The sequence below is a fragment of the Indicator indicator genome, chromosome 2 (genome assembly GCF_027791375.1).
Source record: "Indicator indicator isolate 239-I01 chromosome 2, UM_Iind_1.1, whole genome shotgun sequence".
Lineage (NCBI taxonomy): Eukaryota > Metazoa > Chordata > Aves > Piciformes > Indicatoridae > Indicator > Indicator indicator.
In genome coordinates, this window is record NC_072011.1 from 62,839,093 (window position 1) to 62,854,322 (window position 15,230).

At 43.1% G+C, this 15,230-nt stretch overlaps 1 protein-coding gene across 20 annotated transcripts in view; it reads right to left on the reverse strand.

Annotated features, from left to right (window-relative positions):
* Nucleotides 1-9,768: 9,768 nt before the first annotated feature.
* Nucleotides 9,769-15,230, reverse strand: part of NRXN1 (neurexin 1) — a 767,737-nt gene continuing 762,275 nt past the window's right edge. For all 20 annotated transcript variants that reach the window (XM_054395842.1, XM_054395825.1, XM_054395833.1 and 17 more), the window contains one exon: nucleotides 9,769-10,076. In XM_054395842.1, coding sequence (XP_054251817.1) covers nucleotides 9,769-10,076 — 308 coding nt within the window. The remainder of the gene's footprint in view (nucleotides 10,077-15,230) is intronic.

The window sequence follows — 15,230 nt, forward strand, 5'->3', positions numbered from 1 at the left end:
AAGTGTTTTGGGAGCCACTTAATTTGTCTCACAAAGCAATCTTCTGTACTTCTCCCAGAAAATGGATTTTAATTTCAAAGGGAAGAGCAAGGTTTATCTGGAAAGAGCTGATCAGGTGGCTTGCAGCAGATGTTCTGTAAAATGTGCTCAGTCCATCCCAACTGGAAGGTGCTCTAACAGCAACTAGGATCCCCATGCCTGAAAAAAACCTGACAGGTGTGCCAGTGTTTTGCCAGCCCACTGCATTCCAAACTATTAGTGATAGAAGCACTTTGCTATTTATCATCCAATAAATGCTAACTGGCTTGTAATTGGACTCACTGGTGAGACTTCTGCCAGAATGCCAGTGGTTATTTTTGGCTGTCCAAAATTCCATTTTCCTGTGTTAGTTGCTTCAGCCATACCAACATGTTCACATTTTGATCAGCCCTAATGTCAGTTCCTGTGCTTGCTGACAAACGAGGTAATGTCTTTATTTTTTTCCCAGAAGGATGTTGTTAAGGATTACTGGCCTGGCTTTCTAAACTTCTCAAGTGTATGCCAGCATGAAATTACTGTCTGTAAAGGCAACTTACTGACTGAGAATCCTGTGTTCTTTGAAACAAATCTGCCCCTCCTGTCACAGTGCTTTTTTCTTGACAAAACCTGAGTCTATCACAGTTCAGTCCTGCTGGAGGAGCACTATCTTGTGGAAATCTGCTTCTTTTGAACAACAAATAAAGATATTTGTATGGGGGTAAGTAGCTGAGGAAGGTGAGGGGGCCATACTTTTCTTTTCCAGAAGGCAGAGTTGATGGCTGAAGTCTGTCATACAGATTGCATTAGATGGGAAGGGACTCTCTGAGGTCATCTTGTCCAACACCTCTGTACTCAGCAGGGACAACTCCAACTAGATCAGGCTGCCCAGGGTCACAGCAAGTCTGACTTTGAATGTCTCCAGGGACAGGTGCTCAACCATATCCCTGGGCAACTTGTTCCACTATTTCACCACTCTCATTGTGCAGAACTTCCTCCTGATGTCCAACCTAAATCTGTCCTGCTCAAGTTTCAAATCATTGCCCCTCATGTTACCACCACAAGCCTGTATGTCTCCTTCAGATACTGAAATGTAGTTCTAAGGTGTCCCTGGAGCCTTCTCTTCTCCAGGCTGAACAGCCCCAATTCTTTCAGCCTGTCTTCATAGGAGAGGTGCTTCAGCCTCGAGCAGGAGGAAGCCTCCAAAGCAGGCAGGTAAAGGATTGGATGAGTTCTCTCCCTGCACCTCCCCAAACTGAGCAGACCTGCAGCAGTGACTTTTTTTTTATTTTTCTTTCTCAGAATTTCTTGTTCAAATCTTAACCCACAGGGTATGCTTCTGGTTTCTTGGAGAGCAATGACCAACCAAAAAGGATGAACAGACCATCCAGACCAAATCAAAAGCTGGTAAGCAAGCAATTTGAGCATTCCCAAGCATTCATCAGTTCATTGGTGGATTTAAATGCAGTATAGATTTCTCTTTCTCACCCCTCCTGTAAGGAACAGAAGTGTTTAATGCTAAAATACTTCTGGATTCTAACAAAGTGGTGGCTTTAAAATAAAACACAAAGCCTCCATTCCAAATAAATCTGTACTGGGAAAACTGCCTTACCCCAGGACAGTCCTTTGAAGCACCTCTGAACTAAATGAAGCACATTATATAATAGACATTTAAAAAAAAAATTATACCTAAACACCTACTTTAAAACTGGGGTTATTTTTCACTATAAAGAAGTCATATTGGATGAATCAACGAACCCAGCTGTCATTTACAGTCTACATGTGTGCTCTCTTTCCAGTATTCTAAGTTGTGTTGGGTGTTGTTTGGCTATTTTCTCTTTTTCCTCATCCTGTGAAGGTTTTTTAGCTACTTGGCCAGAGTGATGATTTATTATGGAGGCCACCACTTGGAGCGGTTAGCTGGTGATGGATGATGCAGGCACTGAGAGGCCATTAGGGTTTTGGTGAAAGGGAAAGTAGGGAAAGTATAGATGTAAGGAAGAAAAAAAAAATAACACATAGAGTGTAGAATTTTAAAGTGTAATTGAATGGGGAGGTTTTGTAGCAGAACAAAAAATCACTATGGTTACAGTCCTTTCAGAGGTGTACAAAGCATTTTCCTAAATTAAGTGTTCAGCATTCAAACACACACACATAAAAGTACTAATCCCAGTGTAAAGCTATTTAATATGTATGTAAGTTTAACTCTAAGCTGGTTTCAAAGAATCATAGAATGGCCTAGATTGGAAGGGACCTAGAGTACATCGCAACCGATTCCAGAGTCTCACTCTCATACTGAATAACTTCTTCCTAAGCTCCAGTCTAACCCTATTCTTCCTCAGCTTCAAACCATCCCCCCTTGTCCTGTTGCTAGATACTGTCATGAAAAGTCCCTCTGCAGCCTTCCTGTAGGATCCCTTCAGGTATGGGAAGGCAGCTCTAAGATCCCCCTGCAATCTTCTCTTCTCCAGGCTGAACAACCCTCAGCCTGTCCTCACAGCAGAGGTGCTCCAGCCCTTGGATCATCTTCATGGCCTCCTCAGGTCTCACTCCAACAGCTCTGTGTCCTTCTTTTGCTGGGGACACTGGAACTGGAGGCAGGATTGGAGGTGGGGGTCTCAGCAGAGCAGAGTCAAGGGGCAGAGTCCCCTCTCTTGCCCTGCTGCCCACACTCAGGATCACAGGATCACAGGATGTCAGGGGTTGGAAGGGACCCAAATAGGTCATTGAGTCCAACCCCCCCCCGACAGAGCAGGACCATCCAATCTAGCTCAGGTCACACAGGAACACATACAGATGGGCCTTGAAAGTCTCCAGAGAAGGAGACTTCACAACCTCTCTGGGCAGCCTGCTCCAGGGCTCTGGGACCCTTACAGTAAAGGTGGAACACCCTGTGCTGCAGCTTACATCCATTGTTCCTTGTCCTATCACAGGGTGCAACTGAGCAGAGCCTGTCCCCTCCCTCCTGACCCCCAGGCCTCAGATATTTATAAACATTTATTAAATCCCCTCTAAGTCTTCTCTTTTCCAGACTAAAAAGCCCCCGCCCCTCAGCCTCTCCTCACAGGGCAATGTCTCCAGTCCCCTAATGATCCTCATAGCCCTCTGCTGGACCCTCTCCAGCAGGTCCCTAAACTGGAGAGCCCAAAACTGAATGCAGTACTCGAGATGAGGTCTCTCCAGGGCAGAGTAGAGGGGGAGGAGAACCTCTCTGGATCTGCTGGACACACTCTTCTTATTACAGCCCAGGATCTTATCGGCCTTCTTGGCCACAAGGGCACATTGCTGACCCATGGATAACTTGTTATCTACCAGGACTCCCAGGTCCCTCTCCACAGGGCTGCTCTCCAGCAGATCACCTCCCAGTCTGTACTGGTGCAGTTTATTATTCCTCCCCAGATGCAGGACTCTGCATTTGTCCTTGTTGAACCTCATTTGGTTCCTCTGTACCTAGCTCTCAGTCTGTCCAAGTCTCACTGGATGGCCACACAGCCTTCAGCTGTATCAGCCAAGCCTTCCAGTTTGGTGTCATTAGCAAACTTGCTGAGCAGACTCTGTCCCCTCATCAGTGTCATTGATGATGATGTACTGATCCCTGGGGCACTCCACTAGTTACAGCTCTCCAGCTGGAACTGGCATCGTTGTTTACCACTCTTTAAACTCTGCCTTGTAACCAGTTCCTAATCCACCTCACTGTCTGCTCTTCCATTCCACACTTCCTGAGCTTGCTCACTAGGACGTCATGGGAGACAGTGTCAAAGGCCTTGCTAAAGTCAAGGCAGGCTACATCCATTGGTATCCCTGAATCTACCCTTTCAGTTATGGCATCATAGAATGCTATCAGATTAGTCAAGCAGGATTTCCCCTTGGTAAATCCATGCTGATTACTCCTGATAACCTTCTTGTCTTCCAAGTGCCTTGAGATGCCCTCCAGAAGGAGCCACTCCGTCATTTTTCCAGGGATGGAGGTGAGGCTGACGGGTCAATAGTTCCCTGGAACCTCTTTCTTGCCCTTTTTGAAGCTTGCAGTGACATTGGTTCTCCTCCAGTCCTCAGGCACCTCTGCTGTCTGCCATGATTTGGCAAAAATGATGGGGAGTGGCAGAGTGATAACAACAGGCAGCTCCCTCAGAACTCTTGGGTGCATCTCATCAGGGCCCATGGACTTGTGAATATTCAATTTGTGCAACTGATCCTTAACCCAGTCTTCACTGACCAGTGGGGAGCAATCCCTCCTCCAGGCTTCCTCTCCTTTATCCAGGGTCTGGGGTACATGGGGGAGTTCAGTCTTAGGTGTAAAGACTGAAGCAAAGAAGGCATTCAGCAACTCTGCCTCCTCTGCATCCTCAGTTATCAGGGCTGCCTCCTTGTTCAGCAGTGGCCCCACACCTTCCCTATTCTTCCTTTTCCCACTGATGTATCTGAAGAAGCCCTTCTTGTTCTCCTCTGGCTGCAGCCCAGCACACAGCTGCCTTCTGGGCTGCATGAGGACACTGCTGGCTCCTGGGGAGCTTCTCAGCAACAATAACCCCTAGTCTCCTTTTTCAGGGCTACTCTCAACCCACTCTGCACTTGGCTTTTATTTTTCCCTGGGGTTGGCCCAACCCACATAGAGGACCTTGCACCTTCACTTATTGAACCTCATGCAGTTGGCACTGGCCAACTTCTCAAGCCTGTCAAGATCCTTCTGGATGCCATCACTGCCCTCATGTGAATCCAGCCTGCTGTCATCAGCAAACCTGCTGAGGGTGCTCTCAAGGCCAGTGTCCATGTCCCTGGTTTATACCACTGGAAGACAGGAGCTGTTTTCTCCAGCTACTCCTGAACATCAATTATCTAAAATAACTTGAGTCTGTACCTAATTAAGCAGATGAATAAATCCCGTTGAAGCTAAAGAAGCCATCAATGTGATTAAAGGAGATACACACTTAAATTCTGTTTGGAGTTGAGACCCAAAAGCTTAACTCCATCTCCCATGCAGCAAAGACATTTAGGCAACTTTAGACACTTGCTTGAATCAATAGGATTAGATTTTTGCTGGAAGTTATCCATGAATTTCAATGCTATGCTAAACAGGAAAGTATTCATGGAATGGATTAGCTCCAGCTGAAATGGTGTAATTATTATCTAGGAATGTTTTTAAGGGTTTGGGTTTTTTTATGCATTCATTTTCCCATTCATCTTTAAGCTGTCTTCTAGTCAGGGAAATATCTTCAGGTTTGTTTCCCTGTCATTATCTTACCTTCTGCCATCTTCCTTCCACCATAAAAAAACAAACCAAACCAAGTGACAAGTGATGGTAAAGGAAGGAAATCTTATTTTTTTTTCTTCCAATCATAGGGGAAATGGAACATCAAGTTTTAATTCCTTGCTTTTTATTTTTTTTTTTAATTCCTTGCTTTTTATTTATTCTTTTTAGTTAACAAAAAACTAGAAATTTTCCAATTAAGTTATTCTATGCAAAACTAAACAAAGCATTAATGGAATTCATACTTATCTTACTGGGCCAGCTGAACACAAGGCTTGTAGAAGGCTTTCACTACAGTGTACAGAGACCTCGAGGCACTATTTCCTACACATGAATTCCACACCCATTATATTACTCTTCATTGATTCACAGGATCACAGGATGTTCAGGGTTGGAAGGGACCTCCAAAGACCATCGAATCCAACCCCCCTGCCAGAGCAGGACCATAGAATCTAGAACAGGTCACACAGGAATGCATCCAGATGGGTCTTGATAGTCTTCAGAGAAGGAGACTCCACAATCTCTCTGGGCAGCCTGTTCCAGTGCTCTGTGACCCTCACAGTGAAGTTCCTCTTCACACTGAGGAGGAATCTCCTGTGCTGCAGTTTATATTTATTGCCACTTGTCCTGTCACAGGGTGAAAGTGAGATTCATAGAATGGTTTGGGTTGTAAAAGACCCTAAAGATCATCTAATTCCAACCCCCCTGCCATGGGTAGGGACACGTTCCACTACAGCAGCTTGCTTAAGGCCTCACCCAACCTGGCCTTGAGCACCTTTAGCACCCACAACCTCCCGGGGCAGCCTGTTCTAGTGTCTCTCCATCTTCACTGCAAAAAACGTCTTCCTAATCCCCAAGTCCAAATCTGCCCTCCTCAAGCTTCAACCCCATTCCCTCTCATCCTTAATATGAACAGAGACTCCCGATCTAAGAGCAAGAGAAGAAGCAAGCCAGCGTTTGTATTAAGAAACATTTTTATTAACAAAACAGTAAATTCCACTTGCTTAGCATTTCCAATAAATGAATAAATTGGCCTTGCAACAAATAAAAAAATCGTAAATATCTATCACAGAAAGCACTATAAGGTTAGGGGCATTGGGCCTCTCTTTTGATGTCTTAGGGTTGAAAGTTTCACACGTTATTTAGTGTTTTGTTAAAAAAGGCAACACAAGACAGTCATAGAAATGAAGCCATCTCAGTCAGACAAATTAGGTTATTAGAGAGAGAAAGGATCCAATTGTGTGTTAGGTAGTTGCTTTATGTCTGCTTGTTTGCTGTCGCTGCTGTTTTTAACCCCCCCCCCCAAAAAAAAAAAAACAAACAGGAATTTTAAATCCACTTGCTGGCACTTCCGATACATCCATATTTGTTTTGGGTTTTTTTTTTTTGTTTTGCTTTTTTTGTTTTGTTTTGCTTTTTTTGGTTTTTTTGTTATTGAATTAAAGAGGAAAAAGGAGAACCTTCAGAAACAGTGTTAAAATTGTGTTTGCTTATTATAGTAGTAGCAGATTTGTTTGTTGTTTTGTTTTTCCTTGATGTATGGATTTAGTTAAAGATTAATCTACCAAACTGCCTGGAAGTTGACCTGACCATGCTATTTTGTTAATGCAATCAATACCAAGCAGGAAAGGCCATTTCACTTCACCCAAACCGTATATTCCATCTTGTCATCAGATCACTCTTGTCCTTCTCTGCATCTTCAAGCACTGAAATCTCAACACCACCTGGCTTTCAACTTCTTCTTCCCTCCCCTGCCCCCACCCTCCAGCTGAAGTGTCTTGCTTCCAGCATGACCTCTTAGGATACCTGCTGACCCTGCTGTTCCCTGAGTACAGCTCTCTTGCAAAGGTGGGAGAAACTGCTGATGCCACGGGTGAAGAACCATCTAAGAGATGAGCATTGGATGCATGTTGTAGACCTTGTTCTCATTGCTGTGCAAAGGCTGATGAAAATTACAAGACTGCTTGGCAAAGGTAACATGACACACCTCGAGGTGGTGGGCAGCCTTCACGAGAGGTGTTTTCATGTCAGCTACATGTGGTTTTTAAAGTGCTCTGTCCCCCAGCTCGCTAGCTGTACTGCTTCCCAGCCATTCCCATCAGCTACAGTGAAGAACACACAACAGAGTGCTTTGTGCCTGCTGTTTAAAGCTGATGTCCAATTCCTCCTCCCTGTCTGTAAAGTGTGAACATCTATATCCCTCGCAGGAGGCCTTCCAACGATTTGATTGATTTCTGTTGAACCTACCCTCTTTCTGTCTAATGCATTTCCCTTTGAACTTCTGTGTAAAATAAAATGTTAAGCTATGATTTATTGCTGTGAACCTAATGAAACAATACAAGGATTAAAAAAAAAAAAATAAAAAATCCCACACAAACCAAAACCCCAAACCAACAAAACCCCCAAACTTTACCATGTAAATTACAGCTTCATCTTGAATATGTTTAACTAAAATGCATTAATGCTTTATATCTATCTGCAAGAAAAGCAGCGTGTCACTTCAAAACAGGATGAACTTCTTTGCCTGATTCTGATGCCTTGCAAAACTACACAACCAACATAGCTAAAAATACTTCTTTTTTTTTCATTAAGTCAAAATGCCCACCATTGAAAAATACTATCGTGCACCTCAAGATAACTTCTTTTTCTTTTCTTTTCTTTTTTTTTTTTTTTTTTTTTTTTTTTTTGGAGAAAGGGGTAAAATTCTGCAGTAGAATCAGCCTGGAGAATGAAACCAGGTCTTTTGTTTTAGATCTCTTACCACCCCATGCTGTAGTAGCTGTCATCTAATTGAATGCCAGATAAACACTACGTGATACTTCCTAAGATTCTCAAGAAACTCCTCATTCTCATATTGTCTTAAGAACAAAGTTTCTGTAAGGCAAACCATGCTCTCCACTAGTGAAGCTTTGACTGGAAGCCAAAGGCCAGTTTGAAGTCACTTAAATATTTAGCTAATTTATGAACATTGGCCACTCTGATCAACTTCATTGATGCATATCAGGAGCAAGAGATGGGGAATAGGAAGGAGAAGACAAATTACAGTAGAGATAGAATTTTGCTTTCTAGTTCCACATCTTTCATACAAACTACTAAAACTCAATTGCAACGGAATAGAGGCTGTACAGGTAAGAAAAAAACTAGCTGACTCTTATATACATTCATACACATTCCCCTCAGTATTACCACTACACTGTAAATTAAAAATAAAAAAAAGGAAAAGAAAGAAAAAAAATAGAACAAAAGAGAAATGAAAAACAAGAAGAAAATAGAAAGGGGAAGAAATCTGGGACAATTTATAATGGCTGCAAAAAAAAAAAAGAAAGCAACCCAAAACCAACCCTGAAGTATGTCTGTTGCTCCAGATGTCAGAAAACTCTCTATACCCTAGCAACACTTAGAACATTGAGTTTACCAAAAATGGCTGAAGAGCAGATATAGTTTGCATTTTTTCTATACAACAGGCTATAAAACATCACTTATCACAGTCCAGAAAGCACATAGAGATGTGGTTTTTATATAAACATATGTAATAACATAGTAAGCGTGCATGAAAATTTCCCAATGATTGCATCTATGCCCTCGTTTTTTTTTCTTTTTTTCTCTTTATTTTTTTTTTAGTTTTTTAATATATATATATTATTATTTAATTATACTTTTTTTTTCTTTTTTTGGTGGAAATGTGCCTTATATTCCAGATTTTTTTTTTTGTGGTTTGCTTGTTTGTTTTTCTTTTCTTTTCTTTTTTTTCTCTTTTCTGCTGTTGTTTTTGAAAATAAGGCCTCCGTACTATTTGTTTGTTTTGTTTTTTTAACCTCCTGACCAGGAAAAAAAAAAAAAAAAGTGTTTTTTTTTTAAAGTAGTTCTACATTAAGTCTTCAGAAAAGCCAGCACTTTGTTTCAGAATGCAAAGTTTCCAATCACTGCTTCACTGCACCGGACGGCAAACGCTTTTGTGTTTGCTTCTTGTTGAGTCACCACATTTAAATGGCAGTCTTCTCTGACCATAAAGACTAACTTCTCATGAAAGAGCCTAGCACTTTGGCTAAATCCAGAATCATAGGTAGCTTCTTTTTTTTTTTTTCTTTCCTTTTTTTTTAAATCTTTTTTTCCCTTTTTAGTTGTGTTTATTTTTTCTCCTCCTGTTTTTGTTTGTTTAATTCATTTTGTTTCATGTTGTGCCTCGACGTCGTAGTAATACTCCTTTGCTTTATGAGTGCGTGGTGTCACCATCGTCTCTCCGAAATGTTCCAGCAACATAAAGACAGGCAGAGGGAATGAAAACACTGTGGATGTTAGGGAATTTACCAGCTCCTGTTTCTGAAAAACAAAGAGCACGAAATGCTTGTTTTTAAAAACAGTCTTTTCCTTTCTGATTGCATTCCCTGTCTTTTTGTTTGTTTTGTTTTGAATGTGCTTCATAAAAAGTAAAGGAAATAAGTTTGTATTATGTCTCAGATAAAATGAAGACTATTTCTATACAAGCGTTCCTTTAGCTGTTGGGATCAGACATAGTACTCTTTATCCTTGTTTTTCTTGTTCTTGTTGGAGCTTTTAGCGCTGTTGGGCTGTTTCTCCTTGATCACAGCCCCGTTGGATTGTGCTGAGTTACTGATGTAGTTTCGACTCTCGTCGACGTGGTAGGAGCCTTCGTCTCGATTCCTGTACTTGTACATCGCATACAGGAGGATGAGGATGCAGAGCGCTGCTGCCGCCACGATCCCAACCACCATGCCCGTCGTGCTGCTGGACTCACGGATCACTTCGGACGAGCCTGGGTACTCCCTTCCACCCCCTGCCCTGGTAGGATTTGCTGTGGGTAGATAATGAAACAAGGGAGAGGTTATTGTTGAGTTTGTGCATGCAGGAGTTAGTCAAATCTATCTGCCACGAGCATGCAGCGTCCTCATTGCACTCGCTAGGTGGGCACTGCCTGGCAATGGGCCCTGCTCTCCTGCTCTGAAAACAGAGGTTTGGAGTCCATTCCATTTTCATGTCTGTCAGCACAGTTTGAGAGATTGCATGGGACTGGAAGGAACCCTCAAAGATCATCTTGCCCAACCTCTCTGCAGTCAGCAGGAGCACCGCCAAACAAAGCAGGCAGGCCCAGGAACAAATAAAGGCTGGGTGCAGAGAGTAGCCCACAAGAAAAAGACTTGGGGGTGTTGATTGATGAGAAGCTCCCCAGGAGCCAGCAGTGCCCTCACGCAGCCCAGCAGGCAGCTGTGTGCTGGGCTGCAGCCAGGGAGTGTGGGCAGCAGGGCAAGAGAGGGGATTCTACCCCTTGACTCTGCTCTGCTGAGACCCCACCTCCAATCCTGCCTCCAGTTCTGGTGTCCCCAGCATAAGAAGGACACAGAGCTGGTGGAGTGAGACCAGAGGAGGCCACAAAGATGATCCAAGGGCTGGAGCACCTCTGCTGTGAGGGCAGGCTATGGGAGCTGGAGTTGTTCAGCCTGCAAAAGAGAAGACTCCAAGGGGGACCTTAGAGCTACCTTCCAAAACCTGAAGGGATCCTACAGGAAGGCTGCAGAGGAACTTTTCATAAGGGTGTCTAGAGACAGGACAAGGGGGAATGGTTTGAAGCTGAGGGAGAGCAGGGTCAGACTGGAGCTTAGGAAGAAGTTCTTCAGTACAAGGGTGGTGAGACACTGGAACAGGTTACCCAGGGAGGCTGTGGATGCCTCCTCCCTGGGGGTGTTCAAGGCTAGGCTGGATGAGGCCTTGAGCAGCCAAGGCTAGTTGAGAGGTGTCCCTGATCATGGCAGGGGAGTTGACAAGCTCTGAGGTCCCTTCCAACCTAAGCCATTCTGTGATGCTGTGATTACTGATATTAAGTATGAAATCCATTAAAGGTAATTCCACTCAAACTATCAACACTGGTCAAAAAACCTGCAACAAGCTTAGATGATGAGAATTAAAAACAGCCACTGGCTACAGACATCTCCAATTGGCCTATGAATAATAAAACACAGTCAAAAAGCCAGAAACTCCAAAAATAACTGAGGTCCCTCCCCACCTCACCATTAATCATCATTTATTTATTGGTGATTTGTGTTCTTAGTCTTGCAACACCACTTGCTGGCAGTTATCCCACACAGGTTTAAAGAAGGTGACATTTTATTTGGCTGAAAGAATAGAGGCACCACAATAAGACTCATGAAAATTCATTTCAAAGACTATTTTTGCTCCCCTCTCAAAGTTCTCAGTTGTTACAAGTTGGTATTTTCTATGACTACACAAGAGATCCTGAATATATCCTGAATATCCTGTCCAGTTCTGGGCTCCCCAGTTCAAGAGGGACAGGGAATGCAGAGCTACAAGGATGATGAAGGGACTGGAGCATCTCTCTTACCAGGAAAAGCTGAGAGACCTGAGTCTGTTTAGCTTGGAGAAGAGAAAGTTGAGAGGGGACCTTATCAGTGTCTACAAATATCTGCAGGGTGGCTGTCAGGAGGTTAGAGCCAGGCTCTTTTCAGTGATACCCAGTGACAGGATGAGGTCCAATGGATGTAAATTCAATCACAGGAAATTCCATCTCAACGCGGAGAAAAACTTCTTTACTGTGAGGGTGCTGGAGCCCTGGAGCAGGCTGCACAGAGAGGTTGTGGAGTCTCCTTCTCTGGAGACTTTCTAAAGCCACCTGGATGTGTTCCTCTGTGACCTGCCCTAAGTGATCCTACTCTGGCAGGGCAGCTGGACTCCATGATCTCTGGAGATCCCTTCCAACCCCTACCACTCTGTCATTCTATGAAGTTTTCCTTCAGAAGGCTCTAAGATTTTTTCTCATTTCAGGGTAGATGGCACCCTACTAGAAGCTGAGGTCTGCCCCAAAGCAGTCAGTGACTGTTTCAGCTCCTGTTTTTTCTCTCCTAGTTATTGTAGAAAATGACAATTCTTTTGCACATAAGGTGTCAATGATTGTTTTACAGGAGACAATGCACTGCTGCAGAAAAAAAGACTCTGGGGTATTTCCACCGTGAGTGAACATGAGGCAGAGTCTTATCTTGCTGGATGTGATTCCAGGAAATTAATTTCTGCCTGAGAAAGAATAGAAGTAGCTGAATAGACTCTGTCAATACCTGAAGGACTAACAGCTGCTCTCCTTTTTTTTTTTTTTTTTTCCTTTTAAACACAGACATTTGGGCCAAAAGCCAACATCTAACTTTACAATTAATGTCTACTAAATGACACCCGACAGCTCACCTAGAAGAAAACATTCTTTTAACATTGCAACCTTATAAATGAATAACCATGTAAGGAATATTTGCCAGCCTTCCCCAAACTCCTGCCTTTCACCTGATGGCATGCTTTTTATTTTTAAGAATGTTTTCACACTTATCTCATTTATCCCATCTGCCTGAAGAATACTCAACCACCACAATCATGTTAGTTAAACTTAGGATGTTTTCAAAGCCTCTCCTGTTACATTTGGTTGGACTTTTGTAAAAGGAGCAATTCAGAAAACGAAATGACTCTGTGCTATTTTTCTTCTTCTTTTTTTTAAACTTTAAAATACACCGAGCAGGGCCTCTGGAGGCAAATGAAGCAGGAAGAATTAAAAGGAAAATTTTACAGAGCACTTGGGTAGGTCTGAGAGGTTTTTAGGTAGGAAAGGCTCATGGAGCACACGTTAAAGCACATGTCCAATTCTGAGACAGTGAAAAAAGGGCCACCAGGGAAAGGCCAGCCTACATTCTTCTGAAATTTACAGACTGCCTTGGGTTGGAAGGGACCCTCAAAAGTCATCTTGCCCAACCCTCCTGCACTCAGCAGGGACACCTCCAACTACAGCAGGCTGCCCAGGGATACAGCAAGTCTAACCTTGAATGCCTCCAGGCATGGGGCCTCAACCACATCCTTGGGCAATCTGTTCCAGTATTTCACACGCTCTTTGTGCAGAACTTCCTCCTGATGTCCAACATAAATCTCCCCTGCTCAAGTTTCAAACCATTGCCCCTTATCCTATCTATGTAAACAACGAATCCCCCATCCAAAACACTGCTTAATCAGTTTCTTTAATTTAATCAGGACCTTTATTTGACTAAGACTCAAGTGCCCAAGGGGAATTTACCTGGATATTTTTTCACCTGCAAGACAGGACTGATTGCATGAACAACAGATGATCCTGTGAAGACAGGCTGAAAGAATTGAGGTTGTTCAGCCTAGAGAAGAGAAGGCTCTAGGGACACCTTAGAGCTACATTTCAGTATCTGAAGAGACCCTACAGGAAGGCTGGGGAGGATCTGTATAAGAGGGCTTGTAGTGATAGGATGAGGGGCAATGATTTAAAGCTGGAGCAGGGCAGATTTAGGTTGGACATCAGGAGAAAGTTCTTTACAGTGAGAGTGATGAGATACTGGAACAGGCTGCTGTGGTTGAGGCCCTATCCCTGGAGAGATTCAAGATCAGCCTTGATGTGTCCCTGGGTAGCCTGATCGAGTTGGAGGTGTCCCTGATGACTTCAGGAGGGTTGGACAAGATGACCTTTGAGGGTCCCTTCCAACCCACTGCAATCTGTGATCCTGTGAATCTCACTGGAGAGCAAGTGAAGTTTATAAGGTTACAGAAATCTTGCTCTTTGCTTCCCAATGTTCTGAGAAACATGATGCAGGTTTTTACCCAGCACCTTGGTAGATAAACCAGGCTGAGTCACAGAATCACAGAATGGTAGGGGTTGGAAGGGATCTCTGGAGATCAAGTCCAACCTCCCTGCACAGTACATTTACCTAGAGCAGGATGCACAGGATGGGTGGCACAGCAGCAGAGGTAGGTCTAGGGGTAACTATGTCTGCTACGCAATTGCAGCCTTTGTGGGTGTCTGCAGCATGCAAAAGACATGAACTTCATTCCAGATAGGGCTATGTATTTTAAATGAGAAGTGAAATACCTTATAGCCAAGTGTTAAATTAAATGTCATAAAAAGGACCCTCACTTTTAAGAATAAAAAAGTCATCTCCAAAAAACTCTGAAACTAACTGTAATAAGTTCAGGCTGGTTTCAGGAGAAACAAGAGAAAAGCATGAAGACCGTGATTACACTTAGGCCATGCCATAACACTGAGAGGAACTTAATCTTGTAAAGAAAAAAAAAAAATTCAATGATCTTTTCTTAAAACAACTTCTCTGCTACTCAACTCTTCCTCTCAGCAATACACCACCTACCTTTTTGGATTGACTCAAAAGACCAGCTTAGAAGAGCCTGGTTTTTAAAAGCCTCTTCTACCACTCCTGAAAAACTTTGCATGAAATGATAGCAATTGAGCAGAGTTGTTGTTTGTTTGGTTTTTTTAACTTGGTGTAATAATGGATTAGAAAGTTATTATTCTCGACTGTATTTCTAAGTGGTTTAAAATTTACAGGGGGAAAAAAAAATCTGACTGTTTTCAGTGCCCAGTTTTCACTAACACTGTGAAAAGAAAATTGGAATTGCAGGCTCCCACCGTGTTTGGGAATTGAAATTAGCAGACTTAAAACCAAAACAAAACACCCAACAAAAGGACCCCAAATCTGTTTTCTTTACATTTATGCCTTCCCACAGACTGTGAATAGGAAATTACTCACAAGACAAGAATGTTTAACTACTGCATTTGCAATGAGGCATGAAGGCAATTATTTACAGGACACATATTAATTTTCACCCAGTGTGCTATCATTGTAGACCTCTTTATGGCTGACTTTCTGTAGCATTGTTGGTTTCTGATCTTGCTGCAATTTCAACATCTCATTACATCAAACACAACTGAAAAACAAATCTCAGTTCTTCCTCTGCTGAACTCTCTGCCCTGCTGAGGCCACATCTGGAATACTGTGTCCACTTCTGGGCCCCTCAGTTCAAGAAGGAGTTCAGGGAACTCCTTGAAAAAGTCCAGCAGAGAGAAATAAAAATGCTGAAGGGAGTGGAGCATCTCCCTGCTGAGGATAGGCTGAGGGAGCAGAAGCTATTCAGCTTGGAGCAGAGGAGCCTG